Consider the following 16,769-nt stretch of genomic DNA (forward strand, 5'->3'; position numbering starts at 1 on the left):
AGAAGTGTATCATGTTACCAGATGGCGATATTCAATAACGACACTTCCTTTAATCTATTAATTAAATCAATATCTTGATATGAATAGATTTGTTTTAAAGTAAACAATTAAACCAGAGACAGCCTCTCCATTTCTATGGATAAAACACATGGAAGATAGCACAAGTTCCAAGTGTGTTATCCAGAAGCAAAACCTCAATTTCTCAACCAACTCATCTTTGACAAAGCCTCCACCACCTACTACTGGGGAGAGGAGAACCTATTCAGTAAATGGTGCTGGGAAAACTGGCTGACCACATGCAGAAGATTGAAACAGGGCCCCTATCTATCCCCATACACAAAAATTAACTCTAAATGGATCAGAGACCTAAATGTAAAACCTCAAACCATAAGAACCTTAGAAAATGAAGGAGATACCCTCATGGAAATTGGAACTGGCATCCAATTCCTGAACAAAACCTGAAACCTACAGGCCATAAGAGATAAGATAGACAAGTGGGACCTCATTAAACTGACAAGCTTCTGCAAAGCCAAAGAAACCATCAAGAGAGCAGGGAGACAGCCTATAGACTGGGAAAAAGTTATTTGCCAACTCCCGGTCTGACAAAGGCTTAACATCTTGGATCTACAAGGAACTCAAACGTACTGAAAAGAAAACATACAAACAAACCCATTATAAAATGGGCAAAAGATATGAACAGACACTTCTCAAAGGAAGACATCCGAGAAGCCAACAGACACATAAAAAAATGTTCAACCTCACTGATCATCAGGGAGATGCAAATCAAAACCACACTGAGATACCACCTAACTCCAGTCAGAATGGCAATTATCAATAACTCAAAAAATAACAGTTGCTGGAGAGGTTGTGGCAAAAAGGGAACACTTCTACACTGTTGGTGGGAGTGCAAACTAGAACAACCTCTGTGCAAAACAGTATGGCGATTTCAGAATCACATTTTAAAGAGAAAATTACACATTTGTCAAAACTCATCTATCACTTAAAATAGGTGTATTTTATTGTATGGTAATCTTTCCTCAATAAAGCTGATTCTTGTGTCTCCCCATATAAAAGCATGCAAATTCACTTATTCATGCTCACATAGGGAAATCTAGGGTTGGATTAAGAATACCAGTAGAGTCCAGAGATGGTCTCCTTTCCAGTCTTTAATTGCCTTGTGGGTCTGGATTCTTTTGAGTTGGAGTCTCACTCTGTCGTCCAGATTGGAGTGGCACACTCACAGCCACCACAGCCTCAACCTGCTGGCTCAAGTGACCCTTCTGCCTTAGCCTTCTGAGTAGCTGGAACTACAGGAACATACCAACATACCTGGCTAATTTTTTGATTTACTGTAGAGATGAGATCTCGCTAAGTTGCCCAGGCTGGTCTTGAACCCGTGGGCTCAGGCAATCCCCTCACCTCAGCCTCCCAAAATGCAGGGATTACAGGCGTGAGCCACTGCGCCCGGCCATGGGTCTGGATTCTTTATGTTGATGAGTCCTTTAGGGACACTTTTAGAGAACAGCTAATTAGGGAACTCCTCACGGTAGGGAGATGGGGCAGCAAGGAAAAACTCATCTTGTATCTCTTTCCATTACCTCCAGCTACTGAGTGCTTCTAAAATGGTCTATATATCCTCATGCAATCAAGCAACAAATATTGACTAGCGCCTGCTACTTTCCAGGAAGTATGCTAGTCACTAGGACATAACTGAATAAGACATTCCCCCCTCACTACACGGGGAATCTAGATAAGGAGTTCAGCTTGAAAACACATGGTGGGCAAGTGCTTTGACAAAGACTGTGTGAACACACAGAAAAGTACTGAACTCAGTCTTGGCAGTACAGAGGTGTCCCCCCCAAAATGGCATCTGATTTTGGACTTGAATTATGTGGAATTCAAGCAATATTGAATTAGCTAATAAAAAGAATGAAGGAGATTAGCCACAGAGCAGCCCAGACAGAGGTAGAGGCATAAGTAAAGGTCAGAGAGAACATGGTATATTTATGTGTGAGTGAGAGAGGAAGGGGCAGAATAACTACAAATAAATCTCTGATTGTAATTACATTTTTAAAAGAGATATTGTCTTGCTCTGTTGCCCAGGCTGGAATCCAGTGGTGTAATCATAGTTTACTGCAGCCTCAAACTACTGGGCTCAAGTGATCACCCTGACTCAACCTCTCAAGTAGCTATGGCTAATTTTTGAAAATTTTTGTAGAAACAGGGTCTTACTATGTTGCCTAGGCTAGTCTCAAATCCCTGGTCTCAAGTAATCCTCCTACCTCGGCCTTCCAAAGCCCTGGGATTATAGGTATGAGTCACTGCACCCAGCCTGGCTATAATTAATAAAGAGGATATATCTGAGGGGCCAAGGCTCAGGGTAAAGAGAACAGTCAGGGAGCTCATTTAGTAAATTCAGGCAAGGCATCTTTCTTGATCTACAGTTGAAGGGGAATATCTCCTTTTGTGGAAACACATATACTATCTTTTTTTTTTTTTTTTTGAGTTGGAGTCTCACTTTGTCGCCCAGACTGGAGTGCAGTGGTTGCTCCCAGCCACCGCAGCCTCAACCTGCTGGGCTCCGGCAATCCTTCCGCCTCAGTCCTCCAAGTAGCTGGAACTACAGGCACGTGCTACCACGCCCAGCTAATTTTTTTTAAAATTTATTGTGGAGATGAGGTCTCGCCAAGTTGCCCAGGCGGGTCTCGAACCCACGGGCTCAAGCAATTCACTCACCTCAGCCTCCCAAGGCGAGGGATTACAGGCTAAGCCACTGAGCCTGGCACACACATACTATCTTTGAGAATGTCTAAATATTTTTACTGTTGTATGCAGCCTTTAAGGTGACTCCTGGTGATCTGGTAGTCACGCCCTTATGTAATTCCTTCCCCTTGAATCCAGATTTAGTGAATCCTTCTAGTGAACAGAATACTGTAGAGGTAATGAGAAGGCACTTCCAAGATAAGTTGACAAAGACTATGGCTTCCATCTTGGGCACCTTCTCTTATTCTCTCTTAGGGAAGCCAGCTATTACATCATGAACTGCCCTGTGGTGAGGCCTATGTGCAGGGTCAGCAGCCAATGAGGGCCTGAGGCCTGTCAATGGCTATATGAGTGAGCTTAGAAGCAGAACTTCCCCTGTTAAGCCCACAGATACATGCAGCCACAGGCAATACTTTGCAATCTTATGGGAGACTCTGAACCAGAGATATGCAGCTCAGCTACACTGGGATTTCTGATCCATAGAAACAAAAATAAATATCTACTGATGCTGTTAAGTTTTAGGGATAATTTGTTAAGCAGTAATAGATAACAGATGCACTATTTAAAACAAAAGAAAAATAAGGTGCTTAATTATGAAACAAGGGAAAACCTGCTTCCATAATAAAACATGCTCCTGACATTCATTTCAGTGTAAACACCAAATCTATTCTAAGCTTCAGTCTTAGTATTTCCCTATATAATCCCTTAATTTTGAGACACTTCCCAATCCCCCAATCTATCTAGCTAGAAATTTATATGCATATACTATATGAAGATACCAAAAGGTAGACTCTATGAGTCTAGAACTCGGTGTTTGAGAATCTTTCTTGGGTCATTTATTAAGGCTAGACCTGAGCTGACTTCCCTTATAAGGACTAGAGTCTCCCCACCCACAAGAAATAGTTACTTCTTAAGAATTGTTTCCCACTAAATTCTGAGGAAACCTGAGTGTGACTAACTCTCTCACCACCTGAAGACCTGCTAAGTCAGTCATGTTGCACATGCCTCCAATCAGCCTCACTCCCATGCAAAGACAGAAGTACTCGCTGTATCACTCCTCTCAGTCCCAAACTGTTCTTTCTAGCCAAACTTCCTGTAGAACTCACATTTCATGCTTCATAAATACCCACATGTCTCTGATTTTTCACTTACAGCTTTTATTTCCTGGTCTTCAACTTTCTCTAAGACATCGCCTCTTTGAAATGACTGGCACATTCAGTACATAGACCTTTCTATATACTTCAGCCCAGATTTCTTGTGTTTATCACTTCTGCAATTCACTTGCTAGTTTTCAGTATCCCTGCCCCACCATTATTCTAACCCACTTGCTTGGAAACACTGCAATCGTAGATGAATCCAACTGTCTGTTTTCTCTAGACCCTGACATAAAGTGCTGGGCAGGATTTGAGAAATCTGTGCATGTGAGAGAAATACATAACTCTCTAGGATGCTGCCCATATACACTTATGATCACCTCGGTCCTCAGTGCTGTACCTGTAATTTGTTTCCCTAGTCAGTTCTACTGTTTTTCCTCACAGGAATTATTTTAGACATGCCCCATTTTATAAAAACTGTGGCTCTTCTTCCCTTACCACAAGTAACTTCATCTTTTACTTTACAGAGAAACTGAAGCTTAACAGACAAAATTCTCTCAACTTCTTACTAACAGATTGATAAAACTACTTTCCCTTTCATCCATCTCCATCTTTTGCTGTGACATCAGAGGCCCCCTCCTCCCATCTAAGGTTCATCCTTTTACATGTGCTCTGGATCATTCTCTTCCCATTTCTCTTTGTTCTCATGGATCTTCAGCCTTTTTCTTTACTGGCTCCTTCCCATCAGCACTCAAACATACTCATCTTTCTGTCTTAAAAAACAGAAACAAATTTTCTCTCAAATGTACAGTGTACATCAGTTAATGCCTTTTCTCTCTTAGGCAGTTCATACACAGACTTTTTTAGGGTTAGCTAAAATTGCTCTCTTCTACTTCTTCTTCTTTTTTTTTTTTAAGAGTCGAGGTCTCACTATCACCCTGGGTGGAGCGCAGTGGCATGATCACAGCTCACTGCAGCCTCAACCTCCTAGGCTCAGGTAATCCTTCCACCTCAGCCTCCAGAGTAGCTGGGACTACAGGAACATGCCACCATGCCTGGCCAATTTTTTTTATTTTCTGTAGAGATGAGGTCTTGCTAGGTTGCACAGGCTGGTCTTGAATTCCTGGGCTCAAGTGATCCTTCCATCTTGACCTCCCAAGTGCTAGGATTACAGGTGTAAGCCACCATGCCCGGCCTCTTCTACTTCTTAATCTTTCATTTAAACCTCAACTCACTCCAATATGATAGAGTAGGAAAGAAAGGCAGTAAAATTGTTTTTGCCAAGGTCAGCAATAAACTTTTTTTTGTGAAGCCCAATGGAGATTTTTTAATCCTTATGGCGGGGGTGGATGTGTGTTAATCTATTGCTTTGGAATTTTAGCCTAGGTCTTCATCTTCTCACTATAAACTCATTAGGGATATAAAACTTTTTTATACCTTTAAATATCAATTCTTCACCTTCCCTCTCAATTCCAAACCCAAATATCTAATATCCCATTTGATATTTCTAATTTGATATCTCAGACTTAACATCTTTAAACTTAACATTTTCAAAACCAGGCTCATTATTTTCCCTCACAAGCCTCCTCGTTATCTAGTGCTATCACTAAATCACATCACTATCCTTCCACCTGCCTACAGCAGAAACCTGGGAGTCATTCTTGGCTTCTCCTTCTCTCTCAACCCTCATAAGCCAACCCGTAAGTTTTTTGGTTTTGTTTTTTTTTTTGAGTTGGAGTCTCACTCTGTCACCCAGACTGGAGTGCAGTGGCTGCTCCCGGCCACTGCAGCCTCGACCTGCTGGGCTCCGGCAATTCTTCCACCTCAGCCTTCCAAGTAGCCGGAATTACAGGCATGCGCTACCACGCCCGGCTGATTTTTTGATTTATTGTAGAGATGAGGTCTTGCTGCCCAGGCGGGTCTTGAACCCGCGGGCTCAGGCAATCCACTCACCTCAGCCTCCCAAAGGCACAGGATTACAGGCTCAGCCATCGAGCCCGGCTCCAACCCCTAAGTTTGATAGAGTATACTTCCTAAATCTTCAGAGACTCAGGCAAGTTGACTAAGTGACCCTCTCAAATTTGAGGGTCAGGGAAGAAATCCTCAGGCTATCATCATCTTTCACTGAGATTATTATATCTATTTTATCTAATTAGCTTTCAGGTGTCAGGTGAAATTAATTTGCAACTTTCTTCAGGACTAACCTTACCCTGTACTAGATTTAGTTTTAGTTCTCTAATATGTGTTTCTGTACCACTACGAACTTGGTCTTGCCCTCTCACAGTACTTAATACACTTTTGGAAACTTCTTATCAGTCTTCCAGATCAAAAGCTTCTTGAAGAAAAGGTAGCATATGCCTAGCTTACCACCATATCCTAGGGCTGAGAATAGTCTTGGCCCAATGAGGATGCTTAAACAGATGGTGAATATTGATGAATAAGTTTTATATTATCTTCCAGGCGAAAGAAGTGAAAGAAAAGATGAACAGGGACATAAAAAACGGGCTGAGGAATAGAAAGGTGAGGATACGATGACTGGCTGGAAGGAGCCCTTTGAGGACATATTAGAATCAATCACTTGTCTATTTTCTGCATTCCCCTTATTGTCCATAAATATTCATGCCACTCACATGTTTGTCGGAGACTAGACTGACTATACCTGATAGTTACACTGAGCAGAATAGAAATACAGTCAATTTCTATTGAATCTGCTAGGTTAGAATCGCTTGTCTTTCTTCCTACTTGCCACTTTAGAAAGTAACGCAAAAGGGTCCCACCACAAAGGTAGTAGCAGCTTCCAACTCACTGTGAAACCTGGCAGATGAAAGACACAAATATTCCTCCTGATTTTTTGGTACAAACTGCACCAAGGTGTAATTAAACAGGAGACAAAAAGTTTCTCCTTACAGAAGTATTCCAGCTAATTCTATAACTCCTAATAAATTAATAGAGCTAGGCATTAATACCACAAAAAGAGAAACAAATGAGACATGATGGAAGACCAAAATGCCACCTATGAAAAGTCTTGTCCTCCATCCAAAAAAGGACTAGATCCAAATCTCATGAAATCTCTAGAACCAACTACAAATTTACAGAAACTAGAGGACAAAGAAACATGTTAAACTATACCATGGGGATGTTTTCAGCAAAATCCAGAGTACAGAAAACTCTATATTAAAAAGAACTTTGGTGCTTCAATAAATAAACAGCAAGAAAACAAGAGAAAAAGAAGAACCTATACATTAAAATAGACTTTTGAGATATATTAACCAGTCCCAATTTGTAGACCTTATCTGGACCTTGAGTCAAATAAATTGTGGAAATGACACTTATTAAACAACTATACATTTGAATACTCTCTGGATATATGCTATTAAGAAATTACTGTTAGTTTCTTTGGGGTGTAATAATGGCACTGTAGTTACTTACCTTAAGAAAGTATTCTCATTTTTTTAAGTACCTAGTGAAATACTTATGGAAGAAATGATGATGATGCCTGGAATTTTCTTAATAAAATGGGAGATAAAAGTGAAAGGGATACATGTGGATCACTATATTATTCTGTTTGCCTTTGTATTTGTTTGAAATTTTTCACAATAAAAAGTTTTAAAAACCAATAGTAGCAAAATGGGTTTTCCTACCGTTCCAACTTTCTCCCACTTATGTTGAACTTCATCACAACCTACTATTACCTCAGAGATCTGGTTCCAAATTTCAAATAGAGCTGAGAACCAAGTAATAAATGAATTGCATGCATAGTTAGATACTAAGTAAGCAGGGATCTGTCCTGTATAATTTACTTCAAGCTCTTCCTTCTATTCAACTTCCAAGGGAGTTTACTCATAGATCAAGAAACTCTATTTCTAGTGGGATGTCAGTTCTAGCCTCCCAACCACCCAACATTTATTTATCAGGGTTAAACACTTATTTATCAAGGTCAAACATTTATTAAACATTTATTTGACTGGGCACAGTAGCTCATGCCAATAATCCCAGCATTTAAAGAAGGCGAGACGAGAGGATTGCTTGAGTCCAGGAATTTGAGACCAGCCTAGGCAACAAAGTGAGACCTCATCTCTACAAAAAAAATCAGTTGGACATGGTGGTGCACGCCTGTAGTCCCAGGCACTTGGGAGGTTGAGGCAAGAGGATCACCTGAATGCAGAAGGTTGAGGCTATGGTGAGCCATGAGCCATGCCACTGTACTCCAGTCAGGGAGATAGAGTGAGACTCTGACTCAAACAAACTAACAAACAGACAAAATGAAACAAAAAAAATCATTTATCTATTACCAAATTACTATTTATCATGGACTGGGTGGGGGGGGCATGAAAGTAAACAAAACTAGACGAATCCTTGCCCTTTTGGAACTTATAGTCTAGTGAGGGAAACACAAATATTAATCAAATAATCACACAAATAAACGTAAAGTTGTAAATGCAGTTATCTTCAAAGCAGAGAAACATGCAGCGACAGCTTCTAGTAGTTCACTACTAGAGGCTTGATCTATTCAAGCCTCTCTCAAAAACTGACACTTAAGCCACACATGTGCTGAAAATACCTGAGAAAAATGGGATGAGAGGTGCACTACACAGTACAGGTACAGGTGTGCACAGGCTACAGAAGAAGGAAGGCCCATAAATATGAGGTGCTGAAAGGAGGCCAGTGTGGTTGAAGTGGTGAGAGCTAGACGTGAATAAAGTAGACAAGACAGGTAGCAGCCAGATAATATGGGTCACAATGAAGAGTTATCATCAGTCTGAGGATCAAGAGAAGCCAATAAAAGACTTTACAAAGAGGATGACTGTAGGCAGGAAGCCAGGTGAGAGAGGGAACAGAATAAATCCCTATGTGGTGGTGGAGCAAGTACACCAGGACAAGTGCTTTGGTGGAGCATGCTATCGTAATCCTGAGAACGTTAAAGAGATTGGTTTTCATTTTCTCTCTCTCTTTTTTTTTTTTGTAGAGAAGAGGTCTTGCTATATTGCCCAGGCTGGTCTTGAACTGGACTCAAGCAATTTTCCCTCCTTGTTCTCCCAAAATGCTGGGATTATAGGCTTGAGTCACTGTGCCCGGTCCTGATTTTCTTTTTCTTTCTTTCTTTTTTTTTTATTTTGAAGATGTGGGGTACAAATCAGGGTTAGGTATACAAATGTTCACTGTTCGTTTCATTTTAAATTAATATCAATGGTTTTTGCTTTGAAGCAAATAATAAAGCAAAACAAATAAAGAGGCTGTAATGTATACAGATCCTATTGTAAGACAGGTTAAAAGAATCTTTTTTTTTTTAAGTCACAGTCTTACTGTCACCCAGGCTAGAGTGCAGTAATACAATGGCTACCACATCCTCGACCTGTTGGACTCAGGCGATCCTTCCACCTCAGCCTTCCAAGTAGCTGGGACTTACAGGTGTGTGCCACCACACCCAACTAATATTTTGATTTAGTGTGGAGACAAGGTCTCACCATATTGCCTAGGCTGGTCTCGAACTCCTGGGCTTAGGCAATCCTCTCGTCTCAGTCTCCCAAAGTGCTGGGATTACAGGCATGAACTACTTCGCTCAGCAGTTAGAATCTTGACACAACGTAACATAGTCCCAGAGATACACAGTACACATCTACATTAGGATCTGGAAGTAGCTATAGTGTTGTTTTAAAACAATGATTGAAAGTAACCTAATAAATATTATTAACAGTATTAGTGTCATATAGACAGCAACTTGGTAGGCAAGTCTATGACTGATATCGCTAAACAAACATGTTTAATGCTGAATCCACAGCATTATCAGAATTCATCCTAGGAAGGATGAATGCATACTGGGCCCTCATTTACTATTTTCAATAGATCTCCTCTGCCATCCTCACCCTGAAATAAATAACATGATGTGCACCATGATAGGGCTGTGGAGTAGGTTCTTTCTTATCTACTACACAATGGAAATCAAGGTAGTACTTTTTTCTATTTTCCTAAAATGAAAATGGTTTTATAGTTGTTACAATTTAAAAATAGCACATGCTCATTACAAAAAATTCAAACAGTACATAAAAGTAAAAATAAAGTAAAAATTGCAAAAATCCCAATATTTTGAGATAACTACTGGTAACATTTTGAAGCACATTCTTCTGGACATTTCTCTATGCAAATGCACATGTATAAAAATGTACGAGATCATTCATACCTGCTTTTTTTGGGAGACAGGTTCTTATTCTGTCACCCAGGCCGAAGTGCAGTGGAATGATCTCCTGTGCTCAGGTGGTAGCCGGGACTACCACCACACTTGGCTAAGTTTTTGCTTTTTTGGAAATGGGGTCTCACTGTGTTGTTGTCCAAGTCAGTTATATGTGCTTTTTTAAACTAACAAAATTATCATTAATTTTCTAAGTTAATACTATTTATCAATATTCAACAGACGTGTAGTCTCTGCCAGGTACTATATACTCTAGTTGTTTGGAGTACAATGATGAACAAGTGTGACTTAAAGGATTTTAAAAAGGAAGGCAGAGAATTAAGACCACGATAAATTGTGCTAAGGGCTAGGAGAACAGAAGTACAGAGTACTTCATTCTAGGAAGGTGGGGACAAGGAAAATGTCCATGAAGAAGTGACATTTAAACTCAGGGGAAGGATGAGTAAAACACATGCATGTGGACTGAAGCAGAGATGTCTAGGCAGGTGGAAAACTTAGACAACTGAAGAAGTTGCAGTTGAGGGAGTGGGAGAAGTGGGGCAGACAGCGTGAGATACTGTTGGAAGAGGGGCACCACAAAGAATCTGGACTCCGGTCTGTGGGTAGTGAGTAGCCACTGAAAGGTTTAAACAAGTCAGTGATATGATCGGGTTTGTGTTTTAGAAGCATCATTCTGATTATAATGTGGAGGACATACTAGAGAAGGAAAGTTTGAAGGCTAAAACAAAAGTTTGATCTGTAAAGAGAGATGCAATTTATCATTTTTAACATTTGTGTGGATGCACCATGTAGGTTTCGTGAGGCCAGGGACTATCTGTCCTCTACAATTCTCAATTCCAGACTTTAACATAGTATCTGGCACATAATAAATCTTTGTTAAATTAAAAATAATTATTAATAGTTGTTGGCTGAGCTCAGTGGTTGAGTCTGTAATCCCAGCACTTTGGGAGGCCGAGGCGAGTGGACTGCCTGAGCCCGCGGATTCAAGATCAGCCTGGTAACTTGGTGAGACCTCATCTCTACAATTAAAAAAAAAAAAAATTAGCCGGGCATGGTAGCGCGTGCCTGTATGTAGTTCCAGTTACTTGGAAGGCTGAGGTGAAAGGATCACTGGAGGTCAGCAGGTCGACGCTGGGGTGGCGGTGACTGTGTCACTGCACTCCAGTCTGGGCAACAGAGTGAGACTCCCAACTCAAGGAAAAAAAAGTTGTTAACAACAATAGCTGTTACCTTTTAGTAAGCACTTACTAAGCCCCAGAAACTGTGTTGTGTATCTTGCATTTAACTATCCCAACTATTTTATGAGGTAGGTTTTATTATTATCTTATTTTACCACAGAGGAAACAAAAGCTCAGAGTTTGTTACTAAGGTAGTTAGTAAGGAAGTGTGATTCCAAAGTTTGCTGACTCCAGAGCCATGTAACAACTAATCTACAGTTGACTAATAATTTAACCAATTCCTTTTGATTAATGTACATTTAGGTTCTTTCTAATTTTGTGCTATTAATATTATGATGAATTTCTTCAAATATGTCTGACTACTCTTGAATGATTATCTCATTAGCATATTATAAATAAATAAAAATTGTGTTATTTATTCTTACACATTTAAACTTTAGTCACTTTCAAAGTACTCTGTGGTTATAGCATAAAATTTTATATGTTGCAATGGTGGGCTGGCTGCACAGCAGGCACATTTTTATAAAGTTAGATGCATTTTACAAAACGGCTCTTTGAAAAGACTGTTCCACTTCATACAACTAAACACAATATATGAGAATGGCTGTTTCTTTACCATTATCAATACTCCGTATCATTGATATTTGCCAGCCCGATGGCTCCCTAAAATCTCACTTTGGTTGTAGTTTATTAGTAAAGCTGATCATCTTTCCATAAGTTTATAAGACATTTTAATTTCTACTTTAATTTCCTGTTCATGTCCTTTGTCCATTTAAAAAATAGTCTTTAGTTGATTTGTAAATACCCTTTATGTTTACTGAATTTTACTTTTTGCTTGTTATACATGTTTGCAAATAATGTGATCTTGATTTTTTTTTTGTAATCTCACTATGATTTTCTGGCAAACTGAAGTTCCAGTGTTGTATGAAACCTACTGATCCTTTCTTTATGCTTTTCCTACCTCATGATTATAAAAGTTTGCCCACATTTTCACTTTGACATTAAATCTAATCTATTCAGAATTTATTTTGATGTAGTAAGTGTGATATGGATTCAATTATAATAGCCAGTTTGCTGGATAGGTAAGGTTTTCAAAGTACATAGTAAATGGATAAGACCCAAAGCACTAGGAATAGGGCTATTCCTATGCAAATAATTTTTTCTGTCACATAAAATGAAACTTTTCTTCCTTCTACATATATGAAGGAAAACATAAACTTTCCAAATAATTCCCTAAACAATAAGCAGAGAAAGAAACCAAATGTGCTACTTAAATATAATTGACTCTGTCCTAATTTACCACTTTCAAGTTTTCTGGCATAATGCTAACTAGTAATACTGAATGAAGTATCTGTTTTAACTCTGTAAAATACATTTAAATACTTACACATGAGACATTTTGAATTTTAAAATTTAAATAACAGAAGCATATTCCTTTTTAATAAAGAATACTATCAAAAGTAATATAGAAAGACTAAATAAATTTTGTACATTAACAGTAGGAAAATTATCTTTAAGAACAACTTAGTGAAATTTTATTTTTAAAGTCACTCATTTACAACATAAAAATATTCACTGAAGAAAATTTGGAAAATACAGTACACCATAACTAAAAATTGTCTTATTATGCTGTATTTCAATAAACATCTAATACAAATTGATGGCAGTATAACAAGATAATGACTCTATATTAAAACAACAAGTTGATTTCTATAATTTTGAAAAATGGTGTGGTAATAGTCAAACATGATTAGGCTATTCTCTTTACTTTTGTGAGAATTAGAATTATCTTTTTCAATAAGATTGTTTTTCTAGGTTTATGCAATCGTAAAGTTCAACATAAAATAAGAACTATAACAAAGTCCTTATGTAATTTAAAAAAGCAAAAATGTCTTTGCATTGAATGCTTTTGTGAAAGAGTAAACCTACTCAATGCAGGCAATAGTAACTAGGTCAAATCACGTATATAACCAAAATGCAGTTTAAAATGTAAAAAACTACTTATACTAAAGAACTGAGACTAAAACAGAAATACACACTCTAAAGTTATAAAAATATACCTAGAAATTCTGATAACATTATTGTTGGATGTAATAAAGAAAAATGATAGCATTTTGGTACTGAATGCTCCTGGAGATACCCATTCAGGACTAAGAAAACGTAAGATTTATAGATCATTCTGAGAACCGTCCCACTCCGTACACCTTTTTGAATATTTAAATAGTTTAAAAATACAATAAAATAATTCACTTACCTGGCCGTTACCAGAAGTTGCCATATTGATTTCTGCCACTCCTTGACCTTCATTCTGCCTCTCAGCTTCATGTGAGCTAGCTTCATGCTTGTTCTGAGATGACCTCTGTTAATATGGAGTTAACATTACTACATACAAAAATGATGTATGCCTTCTTAGCACACAGTTTTTTTGTTTTAAAGCTTTGAATGCATCAGTTATGCAGACTGACAAAGGCATGGAACTGCATGTTACACTTCATAACCCCCAGCATGGAGAGCAGTCGACTATCTTGGTAAAAGGAAAGTGAAGTGTGTCCCTTGAGCATTAGAGCTGCACAAGACAAAGGATTTTCTGAGACTCACAGGAACGCCATTCTCCACCAGCTGTGCTCACATCACTATCAGGAATAGAACCCAACTAGAACAAACAACTGTCTTTTCTGCAAGGTCACACGATTCTAGCATTTAATAGAGCTGCAATACAACAGTTAAACTATTACCTAAGCTTGCAAATACCTGCTGTGTAGGCATATTTATATACAGAATACATACACATCTTCTACTAATAAAATTTAGGTGAAACCAAACGATAAACTCCTAAATTCTGATATGAATAAAACCAAAAGCTTTTTCTAATGCAGCCACCATCTGTTAACATGAAATTGAAATGACAGATTATATCCAGTAAAAGCAGTCATTTCAAGATAGATTATCTCTAGTACAGAGCAGTCACTATGTAAAAATACTACCATAAAGTCAAAGAAATAAAATATGTTCTCATTATCTTTTATAGAAACACGTATGTGCTTGTTCTAGGAAAATAATATTCTAAAATGATAACTATACTTTAAAAATCTGACATACTAGTGGATAATTACATTACAAAGTGATTACCAATGGAATGTAAACATCAAGCTTTCCTAGACAATTTAAAAATCTAACTTAAAAAAATTTATTTGTATGCAATATTTCCATCAATAAAACTAGTATTAGTTATATGAGGGAAAAGTAAAGGTAGCACTCAATAATCCAAAAACAGACCAAAATAAACCAGTAACATCTGAAAATTACATGATAAAATTCAACAAAATCGACAAGTACAGAAATATAGTCAACTTAGAGAAAAAAAATGAATCAAAGACTACTAAGACTACAAAGATTTGACACTAATATAAGTGAAAATGTAAATATATTTATTTATTTTTGAGTTAGAGTCTCACTCTGTCACCCAGGCTGGAGTGCAATGGCACGCTCACATTCACTGCAGCCTCGACCTGCTGGGCTCAGGTGATCCTGCTGCCTCAGCCTTTCAAGTAGCTGGTACTACAGGCATGCACCACCATGCTTGGCTAATTTTTTGATTTATTGTAGAGATGAGGTCTTGCCAAGTTGCCCGGGCTGGTCTCGAACCCATGAGCTCATGCAATCCTCTCACCTTGACCTCCCAGAGTGCTGGTATTATAGGCGTGAGCCACCGTGCCCAGCCTGTAAATATATTTAAAGCAAAAATAAGTTGCAATCATCTGCTATGTTAGTTATTTGTACCAGATGCTGGGGAATACAATGTTAGCAAAACTAGACATTGGTCTAAGTTCTTTTGGCATTTCCGGTATAGTCAAGGACATTATCAAGTAATGAGAACTACAGAGTCAAAACTTTGATAAGTGTTATGAAAGAAGGGTACAAACTACTATAAAATAACAGATGATGTGTTATGGTCTGGAGGTGTGGGGAAGAGCTCTCTTAGAAAGTGCTATCTGAATGGAGACTTGAAGAATAAGCCAGGCTCGGTGGCTCTGCCTGTAATCCCACACTTAGGGAGGCTGAGGTGAGTGGATTGCCTGAGCCTGTGGGTTGGAGACCCGCCTGGGCAACTTGGCGAGACCTCATCTCTACAATAAATCAAAAAAATTAGCAGGGCATGGTAGCATGCACCTGTAGTTCCCGTTACTTGGAAGGCTGAGGCAGAAGGATCACCGGAGCCCAGCAGGTTGAGGCTGCGGTGGTCGGGAGCGTGCCACTGTACTCCAGTCTGGGTGACAGAGTGAGACTTCAACTCAAAAAATAAAAATAAAAAAAATAAAAAAAGAATAAATAGGCACGTTAACTAGGCAAAGGGGGAGGGGCAGAAGACGAGCATTCTGGGTAAACACAAGATCACACGTAAAGGCTCTGGGGAGGTAGGGAGGATAGCTTGTCCTAGTATGTCAAAGAAACATGGTGTGAGCGAAGCATCAAAAATAAGGAGGAAAGCAGAACAAAAAGAAGATGCTAAAAAAAAAAGTCTTACTGATTTTGTTGACTTTTAAAAAATTTTTTGAGTCAGAGTCTCACTCTGTCACCCAGGCTGGAGTGCAGTGGCATGCTCATGGCTACCATAGCCTCAACCTGATGGGCTCAGGTGATCCTTCCACCTCAGCCTTCCAAGTAGCTGGAACTACGGATGTATGCCACCACGCCCATCTAATTTCTTGATTTACTGTAGAGACGAGGTCTCATGTTGCCCAGGCTGGTCTGGAACCTGCAGGCTCAGGTGATCCTCTCACTTCTACTTCCCAAAGTGCTGGGATTGCAGGTGTGAGCACCGCACGTGACTTTGCCGGCTTTTTTGTGGTTCTCATCAGCATTCTTGCCTTCTCAAAGTTATAGTGAAGCCACCACAATACTGCCCCCACATAATTAACACTAACGATGTTATGGGAACAGTTGCAAGTAAATTGTTTTTTTAAGTCAAATTTTAAATAGGCTAAGTAGGCAGGAAAAACAGATCAGTTAGGAAGCTGATGTACTAATACAAATGTCTAGAGATAGAAGTGGAGACACAGGGAAATATGACAGGGATTGGTGATAAACTGGATCTGGGAAGTGGAGGAAGAGGTCTGGTGTCAAGTATCACTCCTACATTCCTTAGCTCGTATAACTGGATAATGATGGTGCCATTCACAGTGATAGTAACACTGAAGGAGGAAGAGTATTTTTGGGGGGAGGTGGGAAGGCAAGGAGGGCCTAGAAGGAGTAGATCATTAATTATGTTTGGGATATGTTGGATTTAAAGTCCTCTGATACAACTATGTGGAAATGTAGACACACCGATTTATAAGTAGGAGTCTGGAGTTCTGGGCTAGAAAAATAAATTTGAGAGCCATTAGCATACAGATGGTAACTGAAGCCCTAAGCACAAATGAGGTTGTTTTAGAAGACATAGAGAAAAGAGAAATAAGCCTTAAGAAATGCCTACAAGCCGGGCTCGGTGGCTCAGCCTGTAATCCCGCGCCTTTGGGAGGCTGAGTTGAGTGGATTGCCTGAGCCCGC

The 16,769-nt window shown here is 39.1% G+C and overlaps 1 protein-coding gene across 3 annotated transcripts in view; it reads right to left on the reverse strand.

Moving 5' to 3' along the window:
• Positions 1-16,769, reverse strand: part of APC (APC, WNT signaling pathway regulator) — a 131,127-nt gene that overhangs the window by 29,112 nt on the left and 85,246 nt on the right. For all 3 annotated transcript variants that reach the window (XM_021713715.1, XM_008060673.2, XM_021713716.1), the window contains one exon: positions 13,477-13,581. In XM_021713715.1, the coding sequence (XP_021569390.1) occupies positions 13,477-13,581 (105 nt within the window). The remainder of the gene's footprint in view (positions 1-13,476; positions 13,582-16,769) is intronic.

This window comes from Carlito syrichta, unplaced genomic scaffold, assembly GCF_000164805.1.
Source record: "Carlito syrichta isolate Samal-C Ts95f unplaced genomic scaffold, Tarsius_syrichta-2.0.1 Scaffold304694, whole genome shotgun sequence".
Taxonomy (NCBI): Eukaryota; Metazoa; Chordata; class Mammalia; order Primates; family Tarsiidae; genus Carlito; species Carlito syrichta.